We start from the raw sequence: 17592 nt of genomic DNA on the forward strand, positions 1-17592 counted from the left end.
CCATCACCCCTATTTCCACGGGAGGATGGCGTCTCTTCGTGATCCTCGTTCCTGGGGTGAGGCTCGCCGTCGCTCCCTATTATTCCACGGGAGGACGGCGTGTGCTCATCCCGTTCCCCTCGGACCCCGGCTCGTCATCGCTCCCTATTTCCACGGGAGGATGGCGGGTGCTCATCCCGTTCCCCTCGGACCCCGGCTCGTCATCGCTCCCTATTTCCACGGGAGGATGGCGGGTGCTCATCCCGTTCTCCTCGGACCCCGGCTCGTCATCGCTCCCTATTTCCACGGGAGGATGGCGTGTTCTCGCCCCGGTCCCCTGGGACCCCCTGTGTTCTGCGCTGCCCGTCTGCAGCATCCGAGGAGGAGGAGGAGGATTCCGTTAAGAGCAGCAGAACCCTACTCTGTGTAGGGACGAAGAGGATCTCCGTGCCAGGCCTCCGCCGTCGGGCCCCTGTCCCCGTGCCAGGCCTCCGCCGTCTGGCCCCTGTCCCCGTGCCAGGCCTCCGCCGTCGGGCCCCTGTTCCCGTGCCCGGCCTCTGCCGTCGGAACCCTGTCCTCATCCCTGTAAGCAGCTCTGGCCCTCGCCCTGTCCAAGGCCTTAACCCTGTTCTCTGTCCCTGTCTCCAGCCCGCCTCTCCGGGCCTCTGTCCCTGTCCCCCTCTCCAGTGCCCCTGGTCCTGGCCCTGACACTTAGCCCTGGCCCTTAGCCCTGGCCCTTAGCCTTAGTCCCTTAGCCTGTTCGCCTCTTAAAGGCACAGTGCCGCATTTTCCATATTTCCTTGACTCTAGTGTTTTTGTGTTCTCCCTTAAAGGGACTGTGCCGCTTTTTGTTCTATAATAAATATTTGCCCTGTTTTGGCTTACTCTCATACCTGTCTTGTGTTGTGCGATTGGGGTCGGTTACAAACCATAACATTATGCTTCATCATGCGTGAAGGAAAGGGGGGGGGGGTTGTTTATAATTCCTTGATCGTCAGTAACGGCTTTATTTACTATGGGTTGATACGCTGATCAGATGGTTTGCAGTGAAATGAATAAACAATCGGGCTGAAAATAACGTTAGTGTCCTCTTACCGTGCACCGATGAGACTGGAGGAGAAAGATCCTAATTATTTGACGCCGATCTCCTACATCCATTTCCGGTTTGTATGGCGCAATAAACGCCGAAATCATATAGATTATTGCGTTATGGAAGCGATCCAAATGCACTATAGTGTTTGTCTGGAGTCCCGTAACAAGATGTGACTGCCGGAGGGATTTCCTCGACGCACCAATCGGCACTTCCGGTTTCGGCGAGAGTGTAACTCGCCCGGCCATCCACCAGGCGGTGGTATTGAGGCGTTGCAATCTCATACAGGGTCCCGCTGGAGTCCGGGGGTTGGCTGGATGAATTATGAATGCCATGGCGAAAAAATTAAATATTGATCCCAAAAACGGCGTACGCCGTTGTTGGCGTTCACCGCATGGCGGGCAAAAACGGCGTAAGTCGTTTTTGGCGACCAATGTGTTAAGGGAGAGGTGGGCTATCGCGTCATCGTTTCAGGAAAAGACACGTATAGGCTTGTAAAGACGGCGACACAAGATTTGCCCACTCTGGGAGCAGAAAATAGCGTATTCAGGCTCCCAGAACGCAGTTCGGTGTAGATGAAAGATGCATACGATAAAATACTTTGACAGATACGACCGAAATCGGTTTCGTCTGGACATGGCCTAATATAAATGTTCTCGCAATGTGACTTCCAGACATGCGCCTCTTACCGCTGGGCCGGGTCACATATACTACAACTGGTGTGAAGGGTCCCAAAATAAACTGGTCTACGGATCATTCTGGGTCCAGAGCCACAGCTTTAGAACTCCTTCAGTAGCAACAGATGGTTGAAGGCAGACCATGCGAATGCTCATGCGATGGATCCAATTTCCTTTTCTTGGATTAATTCATCATGCCCGGCACAGTGCATCCAATTAGATTGTCCCACAGGCTGATAGCCCCACCCCTTTTGAACTCCAGGCAGACCAAAGTAGTTGAAATAATTTCAATCAGTAATTGACCCACATGCAATACAAAAACAAAACAGAGATATGAAGACATATGGATGGACCAGATCATGCAAATTATAGATGGACCAGATCATATACATTGTGGATGGACTAGATCGTACACATTTTGGATCGACCGATACCACTCTTTCACTGTCCTCTTCTTGTGCGTTCAGTAGAAAGTTATCCAGCTGCAAGATAGCCTAGCACAAATTAATGGAAGTGGATACGGACCACTACCCTATAGCTTAAAACTCCAGGAGAGGTGTTTTTGGCAAACAGCTATGCTAATAGTCAATAGAAACAATAGAGGCTTAGACCATAAGTTTGGAGTCACTGGACAAACATGATTGAAATATATTTATTTTTCTCCATTAGAGAGATCTAACATCCTTTTATGTGTGAAAATGTAAGAAAATCAAATCACATTGTTATTATTCAGGCTCTTGGCATCTATCAGGGAGTCTAAGTTGAGCTCTGTTTATAACCTCTTGTATTGTGAGACCAGGTTTGGTAAAGAGAGCTTCCCCAGTCAGATCCTTTCTCCTCAGGTCCACAACAGAAAACAACACAAACTGAGAAGCAAAGAAATACAAGCATCTAGGATTAAACACAGATTATCACAAACTCTAGTGATCATTACAACACTATAGACCCAACAATGTGTATGTGTGTGTGTATATGTGTGTGAAGGGTTTCATTCCAAAACTTAATTTCTAATAAAAAAAACTGTTTCCTCATGTTTGTAAAGTACAGATAAAATAGTCAGATATCAAAGGTCTCTTGACAGACGTTAAAGTCAGTAATATTCTCTAGTGATTTCTACCGTCAGTACTATTCTCTAAAGATTTCTACCATCAGTAATATTCTAGTGATTTCTACCATCAGTAATATTCTCTAGTGATTTCTACCATCAGTAATATTCGAGTGATTTCTACTGTCATGCCAGTGTGCTCTGTTTCATGTTGGAGTGAAACTCTTGGTGTTACAGAAAGACATGTTGACTACAGCAGGACAAACAGCTGACTAACAGAATGTGCGCCATGGACTCCAATCCCTATAGGTATATATATATATATATCCATTTGTATTATATATATATTTGTATTTGTATTATATATATATATTATGTAGATTTGTTAGAAAAAATTTAAATAAAAAAAAGAATTCGATCCATTATTGCAATGATTATCTAACATAGAAGAAAGAGGTGAGATCAGTTTTGCTACAGATTATTATTTACAGGTTTTTAAAAACCATGCCATCTGATATGGTTTTCTCCTGCTGTAGGAGTCACTGTGGCGCCACCTAGTGGATTTAAGAAAAACAAACAGATGCCTGCTTACAACCTACTGTACCAACAAGCTGCCAACAGGTTCCTATTTACAGAACATAAGATGAAGAACCATACAAATTGTGGATTAGATCCTATTACAGATAGTACACATAGTGTACTCCACATTGATACGACTTCTAAGTACTCCACAGTGCAGTTTGGTGTACCACAAGGCTCTGTCTCTTATTATTTTGACTGATGACACCCAGATCTACTTTGCTAATTAAACTACTTTAATTTAGAGGCATGTTGATCCAGTATTAAAATATGGATTTCATTAAATGTCCTGCTCCTAAATGCTGCCAATGCTAAGATGATAGCTAATTGTTGAACCTCCTTGACATAGGTTTAAGGACACTACTCTGGAAGACATTATATTTCATCTTTGTAATATAACAAATAAATCTGTTTGTTCTCATGTACCAAATTCTAGCATTAATGAATGAGATCTAAAATGTTTAAATATTCGTTATATCATCCCAGTGTTTATGAACACAATATGTAAATGAGTGGATTTGAACCTGGGACCATAGGATCCACAGGTGGCTGCACTAACCAGCTGAACTAAAGGGTCCGACCCGTTAGCAGGTGCTGGTTGACTTTACAGTTGTCCTCCCCCTGAGAAGTCTGTCCTTGCATGTTCTTTTGTCCATGTGCGCACTTTCCCAGGGTTAAGGCACTGAGATCCCACCCCCTCTTTCTACATAAACCTGGATACAGATTCGCAGGGCAGTGAGATCCCACCGCTGCCACCAATGTAACTGAGTGGATTTGAACCTAGGACCATGGGATCCACAGGCGGCCGCACTGACTACCTGGGATAAATGGTCAGACCCGTTTGCAGCTGGTAGTTGACTGCAACCGACTCTACAGTAGTTTACACAATATAATATTTTTCATTATAAGAAATATTTGAGTAATTCCTGAAATTATCCATAAAGCAGCTTGTGTCCCTGTGGGGGGTCCAGAGCCTGAGGTTGAGAACCGCTGGTACTGAGACTCATGTGGGACAAATGTCCTTATCAGAGTATACAGTTCAACCTCCAGTTTCCACATAGTTTTACTGTCATGAAGATGTCCTTTGATGAAGTTCATTAATTACTGTTATCTATTTTTACTAACCCATGTGACTGCGCTGAGCCATGTGTGCGTGTGTGTGTTTGTGTGTGTGTATATGAAAAGCTCATTCAGCAGGTCCAATAGTCCATGGCGAAGTAGCAGGACTTTGTGACAAAAAGTCCAAAAGCTTTCAAGTTTACAGTTTCCTGGTCTTCAAAGATGATTATCTTGGTGATGAAGGTCATTCTGCAGGTGAATATGATGACGACTATGATGATGATGGTGATGGTGATGATGATGACATCATCTCCCCAGTCCTTGTCTCTCTCCATTGGCTCCCAGTGAGGAAGAGAATCAAATTCAAAACCATGTTATTCGCTTATAAAGCCCTCAATGGTCTTGCTCTGGCCTACATTGAGGAACTCTTGGTCCAAGAGCCAAGAGTTCCTCAATGAGCTCCATGAGCTCCAGATCCCTCAGATCGAATGACCAACTGTGTCTGAGGGTCCCACGGGCCAAACTGGTGACAAAGGGTTTCCGGGCCTTTGCAGTGATTACACTGTGAAATAAGCTCCCTCTCAACATCAAGTCTGCCAACACTGTACAGACATTCAAGGCCTTGCTTAAAACCCACCTTTTCGCTCTAGATGATCATTGAGTTACTTTGCTGTTGTGTTGTGTGTCTGAGGTGTTCTTATGTTCTCTGTCTATCCGTCTGCCTGGTTCCCTGTCTCCATTGTCCTGTCAATTATTCGTATAATTTTTTCCCCGGGCTGCGCCCCAGACCGATGTAAAGATCGGCTGGGGGGCGCATTATAAATGAAAATATCATATCATATCATATATCATGATGGTGTGATGATGGTGATGGTGATGTTGATGATGATGATGATGATGATGATGATGACGATGATGATGATGATGTGATGGTGATGATAGAGATCTTGAAGTCTTTGTTTCTGGTAAGGCATTATCAGGGTGTGTGGCTTAACTCATCTAATCAAGTCACATTAGAGAAGGTTGTCGATATCATCTTCATCATCACCATCATGATAGTTTCACATTTCAGTTGGTTCTATGTTTTGAGATAGAAAACCTTCATATTGTCCTTCTTCTCTCACCATAGTTATAGTTCAGTGTGTGAGTGTGTGTGTGCGTGTGTGTGGTAATGTGTGTGTGTATGTGGTAATGTGTGTGTGTGTGTGTGTGTGTGTGTGTGTGTGTGTGTGTGTGTGTGTGTGTGTGTGTGTGTGTGTGGTAATGTGTGTGTGTGTGTGTGTGTGTGCAATAATGCTTATGTGTGTGTAGCAATGGCATCAGGTCCATGACATGACTATGGAGCTGTGTGTGCATACCTGTTTTTTCAAGTGCTGGAGTATGTGTCTGTGTGTGTGTGTTTATAAGTCTGAATATGTGTCTGTATTCATGCCTACGTATGTATGTCTTTATGTATATATGTGTGCGTATAGTGTAGGTCTAAGTATGTGTGTGTGTGTGAGTCTGTTCGTGTGTGTCTGTGTTTGTGTTAAGGCACGCCAGGTGTTTTGGTTTCAGGGCAGACCGGAGGAAACCATTGTGAGGCCGGGGTGATGCAGGGGGGCGTGGCCAGTGTACAGGGGGGCATGTCCAGTGTACAGGGGGGCGTGGTCAGCATGCACAGCCTTGGGGCAGTCTGGACTCAGGACACGCCCATTCTCCCCCACACTCCCTGTGATGGACAGACGAGCCTTGTTCCTCATGGCTTCAGAAAACGGCAGCTAGAGATGGAGGGATGGAGAGAGAGAGGTGGAGAGAGATGGAGGAAGGGAAGAGAGGAGAGAGGAAAGGAGAGAGGAGAGAGGATGAAGGGAAGGAGAGGAGCGAGGAGAGGAGGAGAGGAAATGAGAGTGGAGAGAAGAGGAGAGAGGAGGAAGGGAAGGAGCGAGAGGAGAAGATGAGAGGAGAGGAGAAGAGAGAGGAGGAGAGGAGGAGAGGAGCGAGGAGGAGAGGAGAGGGAAGGAGAGAGAGGACAGGAAAGAAGAGTAGAGATAAGGAGAGAGAGGAGAGGAGAGAGGAGATGGGGAGAGGAGGAGATGAGAGAGGAGGGGAGAGGAGATGAGAGAGGAGGAGAGAGGAGGAACAGTCGTCAGACTTTGTCTGAAAATGAAGATACATGTAACCAATACTGATACATACTGAACACACATACACACACACACACACACAAATCCATATATACAGGGATGGTTGGTTCTACCAGGGTTCTGACCGGATCCCCTCTCGTTCCAAACCCCCAAATCTCTGCTGAGAGAGAACCCTCATCCTTCCTCCACACTGACTGTATCCTTTAAAGATCCATCCCTGCATATATGTTCATCCAGCTGGTTCCAAGCACAGACCACATAGTACATCAAGATTAAAGGAACACTGCAGTTTGGGAAATACACATAATTTACTCCCCCAGAGTCAGACAAGAAGATCACTATCTGTTTCATCTGTGTCCAGTACAGAGAGAGACAAGTAGAGAGAGAGAGAGACCAGTACAGAGAGATCTGTACAGAGATAGACCAGTACAAAGAGAGATCAATACACAGAGAGAGAACTGGTTGCATGCTAGCATAGCTTAGCACACAGCATGGAAGCAGGGGGGCCTAGCTCAAAAGCGAAGAAATACACCTTCCAACAACTCCAAAACGGTCTTATTTACACATTGTATTTACCTCATGTAGAAATAATAAGTAAAAATGAGATGTTGTGGTTTTCCGAGCAAATATGCATTTGGAGCAGATTTTTCGATGCAGTCCTAACTATTCCAAACCATTATTTTCATTGGCTTGCATGTTGTGACACCTGGCCTAAAAAAAATTGTTTTTGTGCTTTTACGGTTTGTTGTTTACTGTTGTTGCCCTGGTAGCTAAGTTTTTCAAGCCCTGGCTGACCGTGGAGCTAACGTTAGCGTTGTTGCCCTGGTAGCTAAGTTTTTCAAGCCCTGGCTGACCGCTTTGGTATTGCGCTTTGTTAAATTATTTTGTTTTGGTCTGAAGTGTCTTCTCCAGACCTCTCTGGAGTCTGAGGTGTGGCCAGCAGTTGCAGCCCCTCCCCTATACCCACTGAAATCCAACCCACACATCAGACCAAAACAAAAACTGTCAACAGTCATCTTTTGCCTAGAGGTTGTTGTTTGACAATATTACAGATTCTACCTTTAAACTGATATCAATCTTCTTGTCTGACTCTGGGGGAAGATGGCAAATACAGTGTACAGTGTTCCTTTAAGAAACCTTGGAAAACACATTCACAAACTAGCAGGTTGGTGACACACACAGTAAACACTCAAACGAACCAAACAGCAGGTTGGTGACACACAGAGCAAACTCTCAAATGAACCAAACAGCAGGTTGGTGACACACACAGAGAAAACCCTCAACAAACCAATCAGCAGGCAGCACAAACAGTGACAGGCCACAGGTAGACAACTGCATTTGATAGGTGACCTTGCACATCCAGGGGTGGGCTTGGTCACTCACAGGAGGAAGGGAAGGTGATGGTTTAGAAGGTGAGGGTTGGCAGACTCAAAGGGGAGATTGTGAGGAGGGGCTGACCGGCTCTACTGCTCAGAGGAAGGTCACATACTATATACTCAGGTTTTGATCCTTTGATCTTTTCCTTTGAGCCGCATTCTATACGGTCAGCCGGAGCCCTCTAGGTGTCTGTGATTCATCTACCTACGTTGGAATTGCAATGACGATCGAATCTCACCAGGTGGCAGTATCGCCTACCTTTTGAACTGGGAACTGAGGATATCACTTGTCTTGTGATCCACTCCGGCTGTTTCCGCCTAGGAGTGGATCACAACATAGCAATCGGTGGAAGATTTGGTGCCTCAGAGATATTATTTCCCGTATGGTAGCCATGCCCAATATACACGAGCCATGGGATCATTTTGGAGTACTTTCTGACTGAGGTAAGGTCCATCTTAGGTAACCTGCTGGTATTTTTTTTTACGTAAAACATGCTTCTGAATCTGTACCGATCACAGTATCGTAGCTTACCGGACGTAAAACTTGCTTTTGGTAACGATCACAGTTTTGAGTTAAAACAACCCCCCTCCCCTGATGATTTTGTGAAGACACATAGTACATGGTATATACCTTTGATTTTGGAGTGTTTGGGGCTTCAGGGGATCAACCAGAACAATTTGGGCGTATTGCATAATGTGTCATATCTCGCGATGTATGGAAAAAGACTTATTTTTTTGGAAATGGGGCGATATTTAGCGTGTAGCGTGTAACAAACTACAGTGTGTAGAAATGAACTGATTAGTCAGTAATGGACTATGAACAATGCCTGTAAAATAAGCCATACTATTGTCTCCATAGCTATAATACAGAACACATAATGGGTCTGCAAACATTGCTAAAATGGTCATTAACGCTGGCACCAAACAGTGCAGATGGCGAAAGCTAGTGGCCGTCAATGAGTTAAACATCGGACGGCCCGACGGCGGGCCATCACGCACTTGTGCGCACTCGCACTCACTTTGCGCTCGTCTACCGGCTCTGGGCTGCATTTTTCGCTGATCATCCAATACAATGCTCAAAAGTTCAATTTTCCGCCTTTCGATCGCCACCACACTCAAACCAATTGTGTGCTTCGGGTCTCGAGTTACATGACGATATATCCAGCGAGCGCCATTTGACAGGCCGCTCCATCAAGTGACCACGTCCGGTTTTGAACAGTCCTGAACTGACCAATCACCTCAGATGGTGCAAATTATTGATCACCGTTGTAGCCAAGGAGTGTCTGCTCCGAAAGCGATCCCAGACGGGCGGGTGAGAGTGGAGGAAGGTGGGGAAAGTTTTTACGAAGAATTACTTTGTCCTGACTCAAGCGTCAGAATCGAGTGGAAGTGGCCTGCCATTTTGGATAATCACTTTTTTACCGGTACACACATTACCAAAACCTTTCTCAAACACAAATATTCCGTGAGATTTTCATAAAATTTGGACCTTTACTATAAGACTTCAGGCTATGGAACCGCAGTGTTTTCCAGCTCCTACCTCTATGCTGGAACTTAAAAACAGGCTTCTGGCAACCACTAAACAGAAATGTGAGTACACACAACTTTTACTTCAGTGTGTTCAAACTTCAAACCTCTGTTTCTCTTATACAAAGTGCTTTAGCTATTTCAGAATGTTACCTTTCAAAAGAGACCATGCATGTGCTATAAGTATAAAGTGTAAAGCTAAGCTTTGCAAAAAAGGTATGCGGTCGTCAAAAACAAAAACAAAAATGGCCCCGTTTTTGCCTGATGCTTAACACATTGTGCGCCAAGAACGGCGTAAATCGTTATTGCCCGCCATGCGTTGAACGCCAACAACGTGTTAGGGATCAATATTTCATTCTTTCGCCATGGCATTCATAATTCATCCAGCCTCCCTCCGGATCGCAGCCGGACCCTGTTCTGATATTGCAACACCTCAATACCGCCGCCTGGTGGATGGTCGGGCGAGTTACACCGGAAGTCTCATCGGCAAACGGTAAGAGGAAACTAACGTTACTTTCAGCTTGATTGTCCATTTCTTTGTTTGCAATCCATCTGATCAATATATCAACCCATACTAAATAAAGCCGTTACTGACAATCAAGGAATTATAAACGACCCCCCCCCCCCCCTTTCCTTCACGCATGATGAAGCATAATGTATACCGATCATATACATTTGCATTTTTAATATAGCGTGTATAGGAAAGAAACGGCAATCGATAATCTATCATATGCTTCAGGGCCTATAACGTGTTTTTGGAATTATAGCAGAAAAGCTTAAAAACATACTTATATTCTCGACGTTATTAACACAACGTATTAACACCACATCCGGAACGATAGATACCCGATGTTGAATGGGCCATAGTAATGCAGATATAGCTATAATATTTAAAAAGTTATAGCCCTGCAAAGAAGGTAAACATCTCCATAGGCTTACAGCGGTGGCAGAGAGGGCATAATGATGGGCACAATGCATGGCGCCCAATGTGTTAAGAGGTAATAAATAAAACTTAAAATAAAAACGTTAACCTCTTAAGCCCTAGCCATATTTTCCAAAGATTTTACAGAAAATACATAACTAAGTAAATGGAAGATTGCGCCACTTCTACAAGGTCCATTTGCATGTTATTGGTATCTAGGGACATCTATGGATCTCAGGGAATGTAGTTCCAGTATCAGAAACATTGTGTCTGTTACTAGGCTTGAGTAAATTGTAATGAACCAAAGGAGAATATACATTTTCTTTTTTCATCTTTAACAGTGAATAACACCATGCAAAGATTTGAAGCCAGTTATAACCAGAATTATCCTTTAAATCCTAAAAACAAACTCAAATAAAAAATTATAATAAACCATGGAAACAAACATGTGTTGTGAGCAACAAACACAAAAGGCGATAAGCTATCACGACTGATAAACAAAAATTAAAAATGAACAAACAAACTAAAAAACAAAAGACAACAAGCTCATCACCACACACCATGAATACCAACAATAAGAGGGCAGTGGAGAGGCTAATAGGACTTCCACCAAACCCTCAAACACTGTAGCACCAAGACCCCACCTAATCATACCCCTATTATATCTTGACCCCCTCAGAGCCGTACACGTTGTAGCCCTCTCTATAAGTGGCTAGATTCTGGGTGCTGGGAGAAGGGCTGGGGCAGTGGGAGGGGCTAAGGTCCACCTTCATGCGCTTGGCTTCAGCCCGGGACTTGTAGCAGAACTCGACCAGGGCCACCACCATGGCCAGGCCCAGACCCCCCACCAAGATGTAGAAGACACCCGCCACATTGGACAGGCTCAGGGCCTGAGACGACTTGTCCTGGAGAGGAGGAGGAAGAGAAGGAGGAAGAAAGAGAGGAGGAAGGAGGAAGAGAGGAGGAAGAGAGAAGGGAAAAAAGAGAGGAGGAAGAAGAAAGAGAGGAGGTAAGAAAGAGAGGAGGAAGAAAGAGGAGGGGGGAAGTTGGGAGGAAAGAGAAAGAGATGAGGAAGAAAGAGGAGGAGAAAGAGAAGAGGAAGAAAGAGAGGATAAAAGAAAGAGTAGGAGGAAGAGAAGAGGAGGAAGAGAGGAGGAGAAAGAGAGGCGAAAGGAGGATGATAGGAGAAGAAAGAGGGGAGGAAGGAGAAAGGAGGATAAAATACAAGAGGGAAGAGAGGAGAAAGAGAGGAGGAAGTAGGAAGAGAGGAGGACGATAAGAGGAGAAAGAGAGGAGGGAAGAGGAGGAAGGAGAAAGAGAGGAGGAAAAAGAAGAGAAGAGGAAGGAGAAAGAGAGGAGGAAGAAAGGAGGAAGTAGAAAGGAGGAGGAGGAAGAGAAGAAATGAGAAAGAGAGGAGGAAGGAGGAAGAGAGGAGGAGGAAGAGAGGAGGGAAGAGAGGAGGAAGGAGAGGAGAGATGGGAGGAGGGGAAGATAGAGGAAGAGGAGGAAGAGAAGGGGAAGAGGGGAGAATGGGGGTGGGGGCAGAGAAACGACAAGAGGAAACAGAAGGTTAGACAGACAAACAGTTTCACTACACAATTATTTTAATCACAATGGATTCTTAGTGATCACTTTCATATGGGCACTATGTTTAGTACTAATGGTACTATATAAAAAAGCAGCCATTTACTATAGGTGCTATAGTGCTACAACAATTACATTACATACTACTACTACTACAACACATGCAACTACTACAACTATGAAACAATCATTACAACATGGATAGCTTGTAACATAATTTAACTTAAATCATTAGTGAGATCAGTGAGCAAGCTTTAGCCTGAACAATGATTACAGCATTCCATTTCACAGTTAAACAGTGATAATATTGCTCATGCTAATTGGACTATAGACAGTGTTGCTAATGCAAACCAGAATATAGATACGATTGCTAATGCTAATTGGGATAGAGATAATATTGCTAATGCTAATTGGAATATATATAATAATATTGCTAATTGGAAGAGATACTATTGCTAATGCTAAGTTTAATAGAGATAATATTGCTCATGCTAAGTTTAATAGAGATAATATTGCTCATGCTAAGTTGAATAGAGATAATATTGTGAATGCTAAATTGAATAGAGATAGCACTGCTAATGCTAATTAGAATAGAGATATTGATGCTAATTCATGATGCTAATGCCATTGTTTAAGTCTAATATGGAGTATTAAGAATGACATTCAGGTTAGCATCTTTCGACTAATATCTGTGTGATCAAAATAGAACATGAATTGTTATCTATAGCTATGATGTGAGTGGAAATAGAGATGTAATGATCAAGGTAAATTCAACAACGTGCTAGATGGTGAACTGAAGCATGCTCACAATGAGTTTCAGGCTAGTAGCAACCTTTAGGTATCTAGTGTATAGCTAACACTAATAGAGAAATGTATGGCTGATGCTACTGCTGATTTCAGGCTAGCGTCTGCGTCACAGAGTGGTGAGACTGACCTTACTTCCAGAGTCCTTGGGTCCACACTCTCCCTTGTCATACCACCATTTGTTTTTCAGTTTGTCTAAGACGCCTGCTTCACTCAGTTTCAAAACCGCAAGGTTTACCGGGGTTCTTCGCGTGTAAAAATAACATAAATAACATCATAGGACATGTTATTTTATGTTATTCATTTGACATTTGACATTTTCACAACTCAAGTCAAGACAAGGTGACCGAGGCGGAGTCCCACGTGGTTCATGTGTGTCTGCTCATTGGTTGTGGGGGGTCCGGGGGGGAGGAGCTACATACATGTGGGTGGGACTCCCCTGTGTCACGTCATGTAGCACAGCCATGCTGCCCCAGCCAGCCCTGGGAACTATTGGCTACAGGCTTGTTCCCTGGACAGGCAGAGAGACACAGAGACAGAAGCAAAGCACTTTACATTATCTTGTAATTCTACTGTGTTGTCATTCTTTGGAAACATTGTGATAATTACTATTTAAGACCCATATAAACAGAGCAGAAGTTAAAATGTTGCAGGAGACTGAATCATCTTTCTGGACTGGCTACCTGGGAGCTTTAGAATATAGACTTTCAGATTTAAATTTTTATTTTAAAGTCTGGGTCTGGCCTCTGATCAGGTGTGTCTGACTCCCACCTAAACTACCTACCTATACGGACAACCAGGGCCGTAGCCAGGGTTTAGAAATTAGGGAGGTCCCCTTTTTTTCTTTTGGCCCAGACCGGCCCACCATAATCGGTCGGACACCACCCACCAGTACACCATCCTTGCGGTCCCCTTAAATATGCGTACCTACTGTACTATTCCCCCAAACCACTACAAAGCTGGGTAGTAAGTGCCATGGACAAGTGGACCAGTGAACTCACTTGCTCTTGGCTGAATCTTGTTTTGGGTGGTGATGTAAAAACACCTGCATCATAGCAGGCACCGGATGGGCAAAGTAGTCTATAGCCTGTTCATCCCTGTCTCTCTCCTCCACAACCTGACTTGACTAGACACAAGGAGAGAGAGATGATTACAATTAACTGGTACATTCAGGTCCAGAATTGTTGGAATTCCCTGACCAAGATGTGCAAAAAGCTGTACAATTTAAGCAATACCATACTGGTAATGAGCAAATAGTTGTTTATTCAATGAATGCGTGGAGCTGTTCCATCTTATTTAATTTGATACTAACTACTCAGTTCATACAGATTTCAAGTATCCAAATATCAATGATGAATATTGCATAAGGTTTACACAGTTAATACATCACCTTTTTGTTTTATATTCATGTTCAGAGAGGAGTAATAGTTAGATCTTTGTATGCGTGATTTATATAGCAATTAAATCAATGGTGTGTTTGTTTGTTTGGGGAGTTTGACCTACAGTTAATGTGCCTACCACGTGAAGGTGCATGCTCAATGGACAGCACAAAAACTATTTGTGTAGGTGGAGACTAGAGCTACCACAGATAGTAATAAGTTATAAGCAAGTAATCCATACCATATATATCCTAATAGTTACCTTATTACCATACTTGGCTGAAAATAAACTTTGCTACCTGTTGTGAATGTGTTTTTCCTTGTAGGCTAATACATAAGTAGGCATACATTTTTGCAGTTGAGCAAAAATTTGCAGTTGAGTAGGCTATGTGTTTTTATGTCTTCCATCGAGGACCACCTTGGAAATAAGTGTTTTAATTAATGCTTTTAGGTGATATCCTCAGGAATATAAATTGGTCAAGATAATTTGTTTTTATGATGTGTTTTTAATTTCCAAATACAAATCTAATCAAATCAAAAAAGCAGTTTTTGCAGTTGAGCTACAGGTGTTGTATATTATACAGCCTTTTCATGCATCTTTATCAAGGGAACCCTTATCCTAATGATTTTTTAAATAATATTATGATGAGACTATATGGACCTAGTAGTTGGGTCATCTGTGGCACTTCGTTTCTTAATGGATTTGTCATCTAGGAGGGTTAATAAACAAATTTAGCCGGGTGTATTTAAAAAAAAAAAAGCGGGACAATTTGTGAGAGACCAAAATCCCAAATGGCTGCCGTGGAAGTTAACTTTTTAATGGTTTGACCTACAATGATGCACAATACATGGTACCAGCCCCCTCTCAGTCATGTACCAGCCACCTCTCAGTCATGTACCAGCCAGCCCCCTCTCAGTCATGTACCAGCCTCCTCTCAGTCATGTATACCAGCCCCCTCTCAGTCCTGTATACCAGCCCCCTCTCAGTCATGTACCAGCCTCCTCTCAGTCATGTATACCAGCCCCCTCTCAGTCATGTACCAGCCCCCTCTCAGTCATGTATACCAGCCCCCTCTCAGTCCTGTATATCAGCCCCCTCTCAGTCATGTACCACAGCCCCGTCTCAGTCCTGTATACCAGCCCCCTCTCAGTCATGTACCAGCCCCCTCTCAGTCATGTACCAGCTCCCTCTCAGTCATGTATACCAGCTCCTTCTCAGTTTTGTACCAGCCCCCTCTCAGTCATGTATACCAGCCCCCTCTCAGTCATGTACCAGCCCCCTCTCAGTCATCTACCAGCCCCCTCTCAGTCATGTACCACAGCCCCATCTCAGTCATGTACCAGCCCCCTCTCAGTCATGTACCAGCCCCCCTCTCAGTCATGTACCAGCCCCCTCTCAGTCATGTACCACAGCCCCCTCTCAGTGATGTACCACAGCCCCCCTCTCAGTCATGTACCACAGCCCCCTCTCAGTCATGTACCACAGCCCCCTCTCAGTCATGTACCACAGCCCCATCTCAGTCATGTACCACAGCCCCCTCTCAGTCATGTACCACAGCCCCATCTCAGTCATGTACCAGCCCCCCTCTGTCATGTACCAGCCCCCTCTCAGTCATCTACCAGCCCCCTCTCAGTCATGTACCACAGCCCCCTCTCAGTCATGTACCACAGCCCCCTCTCAGTCATGTACCACAGCCCCATCTCAGTCATGTACCACAGCCCCCTCTCAGCCATGTACCACAGCCCCATCTCAGTCATGTACCAGCCCCCCTCTGTCATGTACCAGCCTCCTCTCAGTCATCTACCAGCCCCCTCTCAGTCATGTACCACAGCCCCCTCTCAGTCATGTACCAGCCCCTCTCAGTCATGTACCAGCCCCCCTCTGTCATGTACCAGCCCCCTCTCAGTCATCTACCAGCCCCCTCTCAGTCATGTACCAGCCCCCTCTCAGTCATGTACCACGAGTCATGATTGGGCCAGCCCAGTGTCAGTCAGTACCAATGGGCCGCTGTCCCAGCCTAGTAGTGGGCCGGTCGTTGACCAAACTTTAAAAAATATATATATACCAGCCCCCTCTCAGTCATGTACCATCCCCCTCTCAGTCATGTACCAGCTCCCTCTCAGTCATGTATACCAGGCCCCTCTCAGTCATGTACCAGCCCCCTCTCAGTCATGTATACCAGCCCCCTCTCAGTCATGTACTACAGCCCCCTCTCAGTCATGTACCACAGCCCCATCTCAGTCATGTACCACAGCCCCCTCTCAGTCATGTACCACAGCCCCATCTCAGTCATGTACCAGCCCCCCTCTGTCATGTACCAGCCTCCTCTCAGTCATCTACCAGCCCCCTCTCAGTCATGTACCACAGCCCCCTCTCAGTCATGTACCAGCCCCTCTCAGTCAGGTACCAGCCCCCCTCTGTCATGTACCAGCCCCCTCTCAGTCATCTACCAGCCCCCTCTCAGTCATGTACCAGCCCCCTCTCAGTCATGTACCACGAGTCATGATTGGGCCAGCCCAGTGTCAGTCAGTACCAATGGGCCGCTGTCCCAGCCTAGTAGTGGGCCGGTCGTTGACCAAACTTTAAAAAATATATATATACCAGCCCCCTCTCAGTCATGTACCAGCTCCCTCTCAGTCATGTATACCAGGCCCCTCTCAGTCATGTACCAGCCCCCTCTCAGTCATGTATACCAGCCCCCTCTCAGTCATGTACCAGCCCCCTCTCAGTCATCTACCAGCCCCCTCTCAGTCATGTACCACAGCCCCATCTCAGTCATGTACCAGCCCCCTCTCAGTCATGTACCAGCCCCCTCTCAGTCATGTACCACAGCCCCCTCTCAGTCATGTACCACAGCCCCCCTCTCAGTCATGTACCACAGCCCCCTCTCAGTCATGTACTACAGCCCCCTCTCAGTCATGTACCACAGCCCCATCTCAGTCATGTATCACAGCCCCCTCTCAGTCATGTACCACAGCCCCAACTCAGTCATGTACCAGCCCCCCTCTGCCATGTACCAGCCCCCTCTCAGTCATCTACCAGCCCCCTCTCAGTCATGTACCACAGCCCCCTCTCAGTCATGTACCAGCCCCCCTCTGTAATGTACCAGCCCCCTCTCAGTCATCTTCCAGCCCCCTCTCAGTCATGTACCAGCCCCCTCTCAGTCATGTACCACGAGTCATGATTGGGCCAACCCAGTGTCAGTCAGTACCAATGGGCCGCTGTCCCAGCCTAGTAGTGGGCCGGTCGTTGACCAAACTTTAAAAAAAATATATATATAATTTTTTTTTTTTTATAATATATATATTTTTTTTTTAATAGTTACAAATAGTTACCGAGGTCCAGACCTCTGTGACCTCATAGCTGGCTACGGCCATGCGGACAACGTATAACGTATGATGTATATCACGCCGTACCTTATGCATACTGCACCTGTGTATGTAT

The 17592-nt window shown here is 45.2% G+C and overlaps 1 protein-coding gene across 1 annotated transcript in view; it reads right to left on the reverse strand.

Moving 5' to 3' along the window:
- Positions 1-4560: 4560 nt before the first annotated feature.
- The window catches only part of gria4a (glutamate receptor, ionotropic, AMPA 4a), a gene marked incomplete at both ends in the record, with an annotated part of 485354 nt that continues 472322 nt past the window's right edge, over positions 4561-17592 (reverse strand). The window contains 4 exons of the mRNA XM_084308626.1: positions 4561-4767; positions 6004-6189; positions 11148-11285; positions 12899-13013. Of these exons, the coding sequence (XP_084164752.1) occupies positions 4561-4767; positions 6004-6189; positions 11148-11285; positions 12899-13013 (646 nt within the window). The remainder of the gene's footprint in view (positions 4768-6003; positions 6190-11147; positions 11286-12898; positions 13014-17592) is intronic.

The sequence above is a fragment of the Notolepis coatsorum genome, assembly GCF_963971535.1.
Source record: "Notolepis coatsorum genome assembly, chromosome: 1".
NCBI lineage: Eukaryota > Metazoa > Chordata > Actinopteri > Aulopiformes > Paralepididae > Notolepis > Notolepis coatsorum.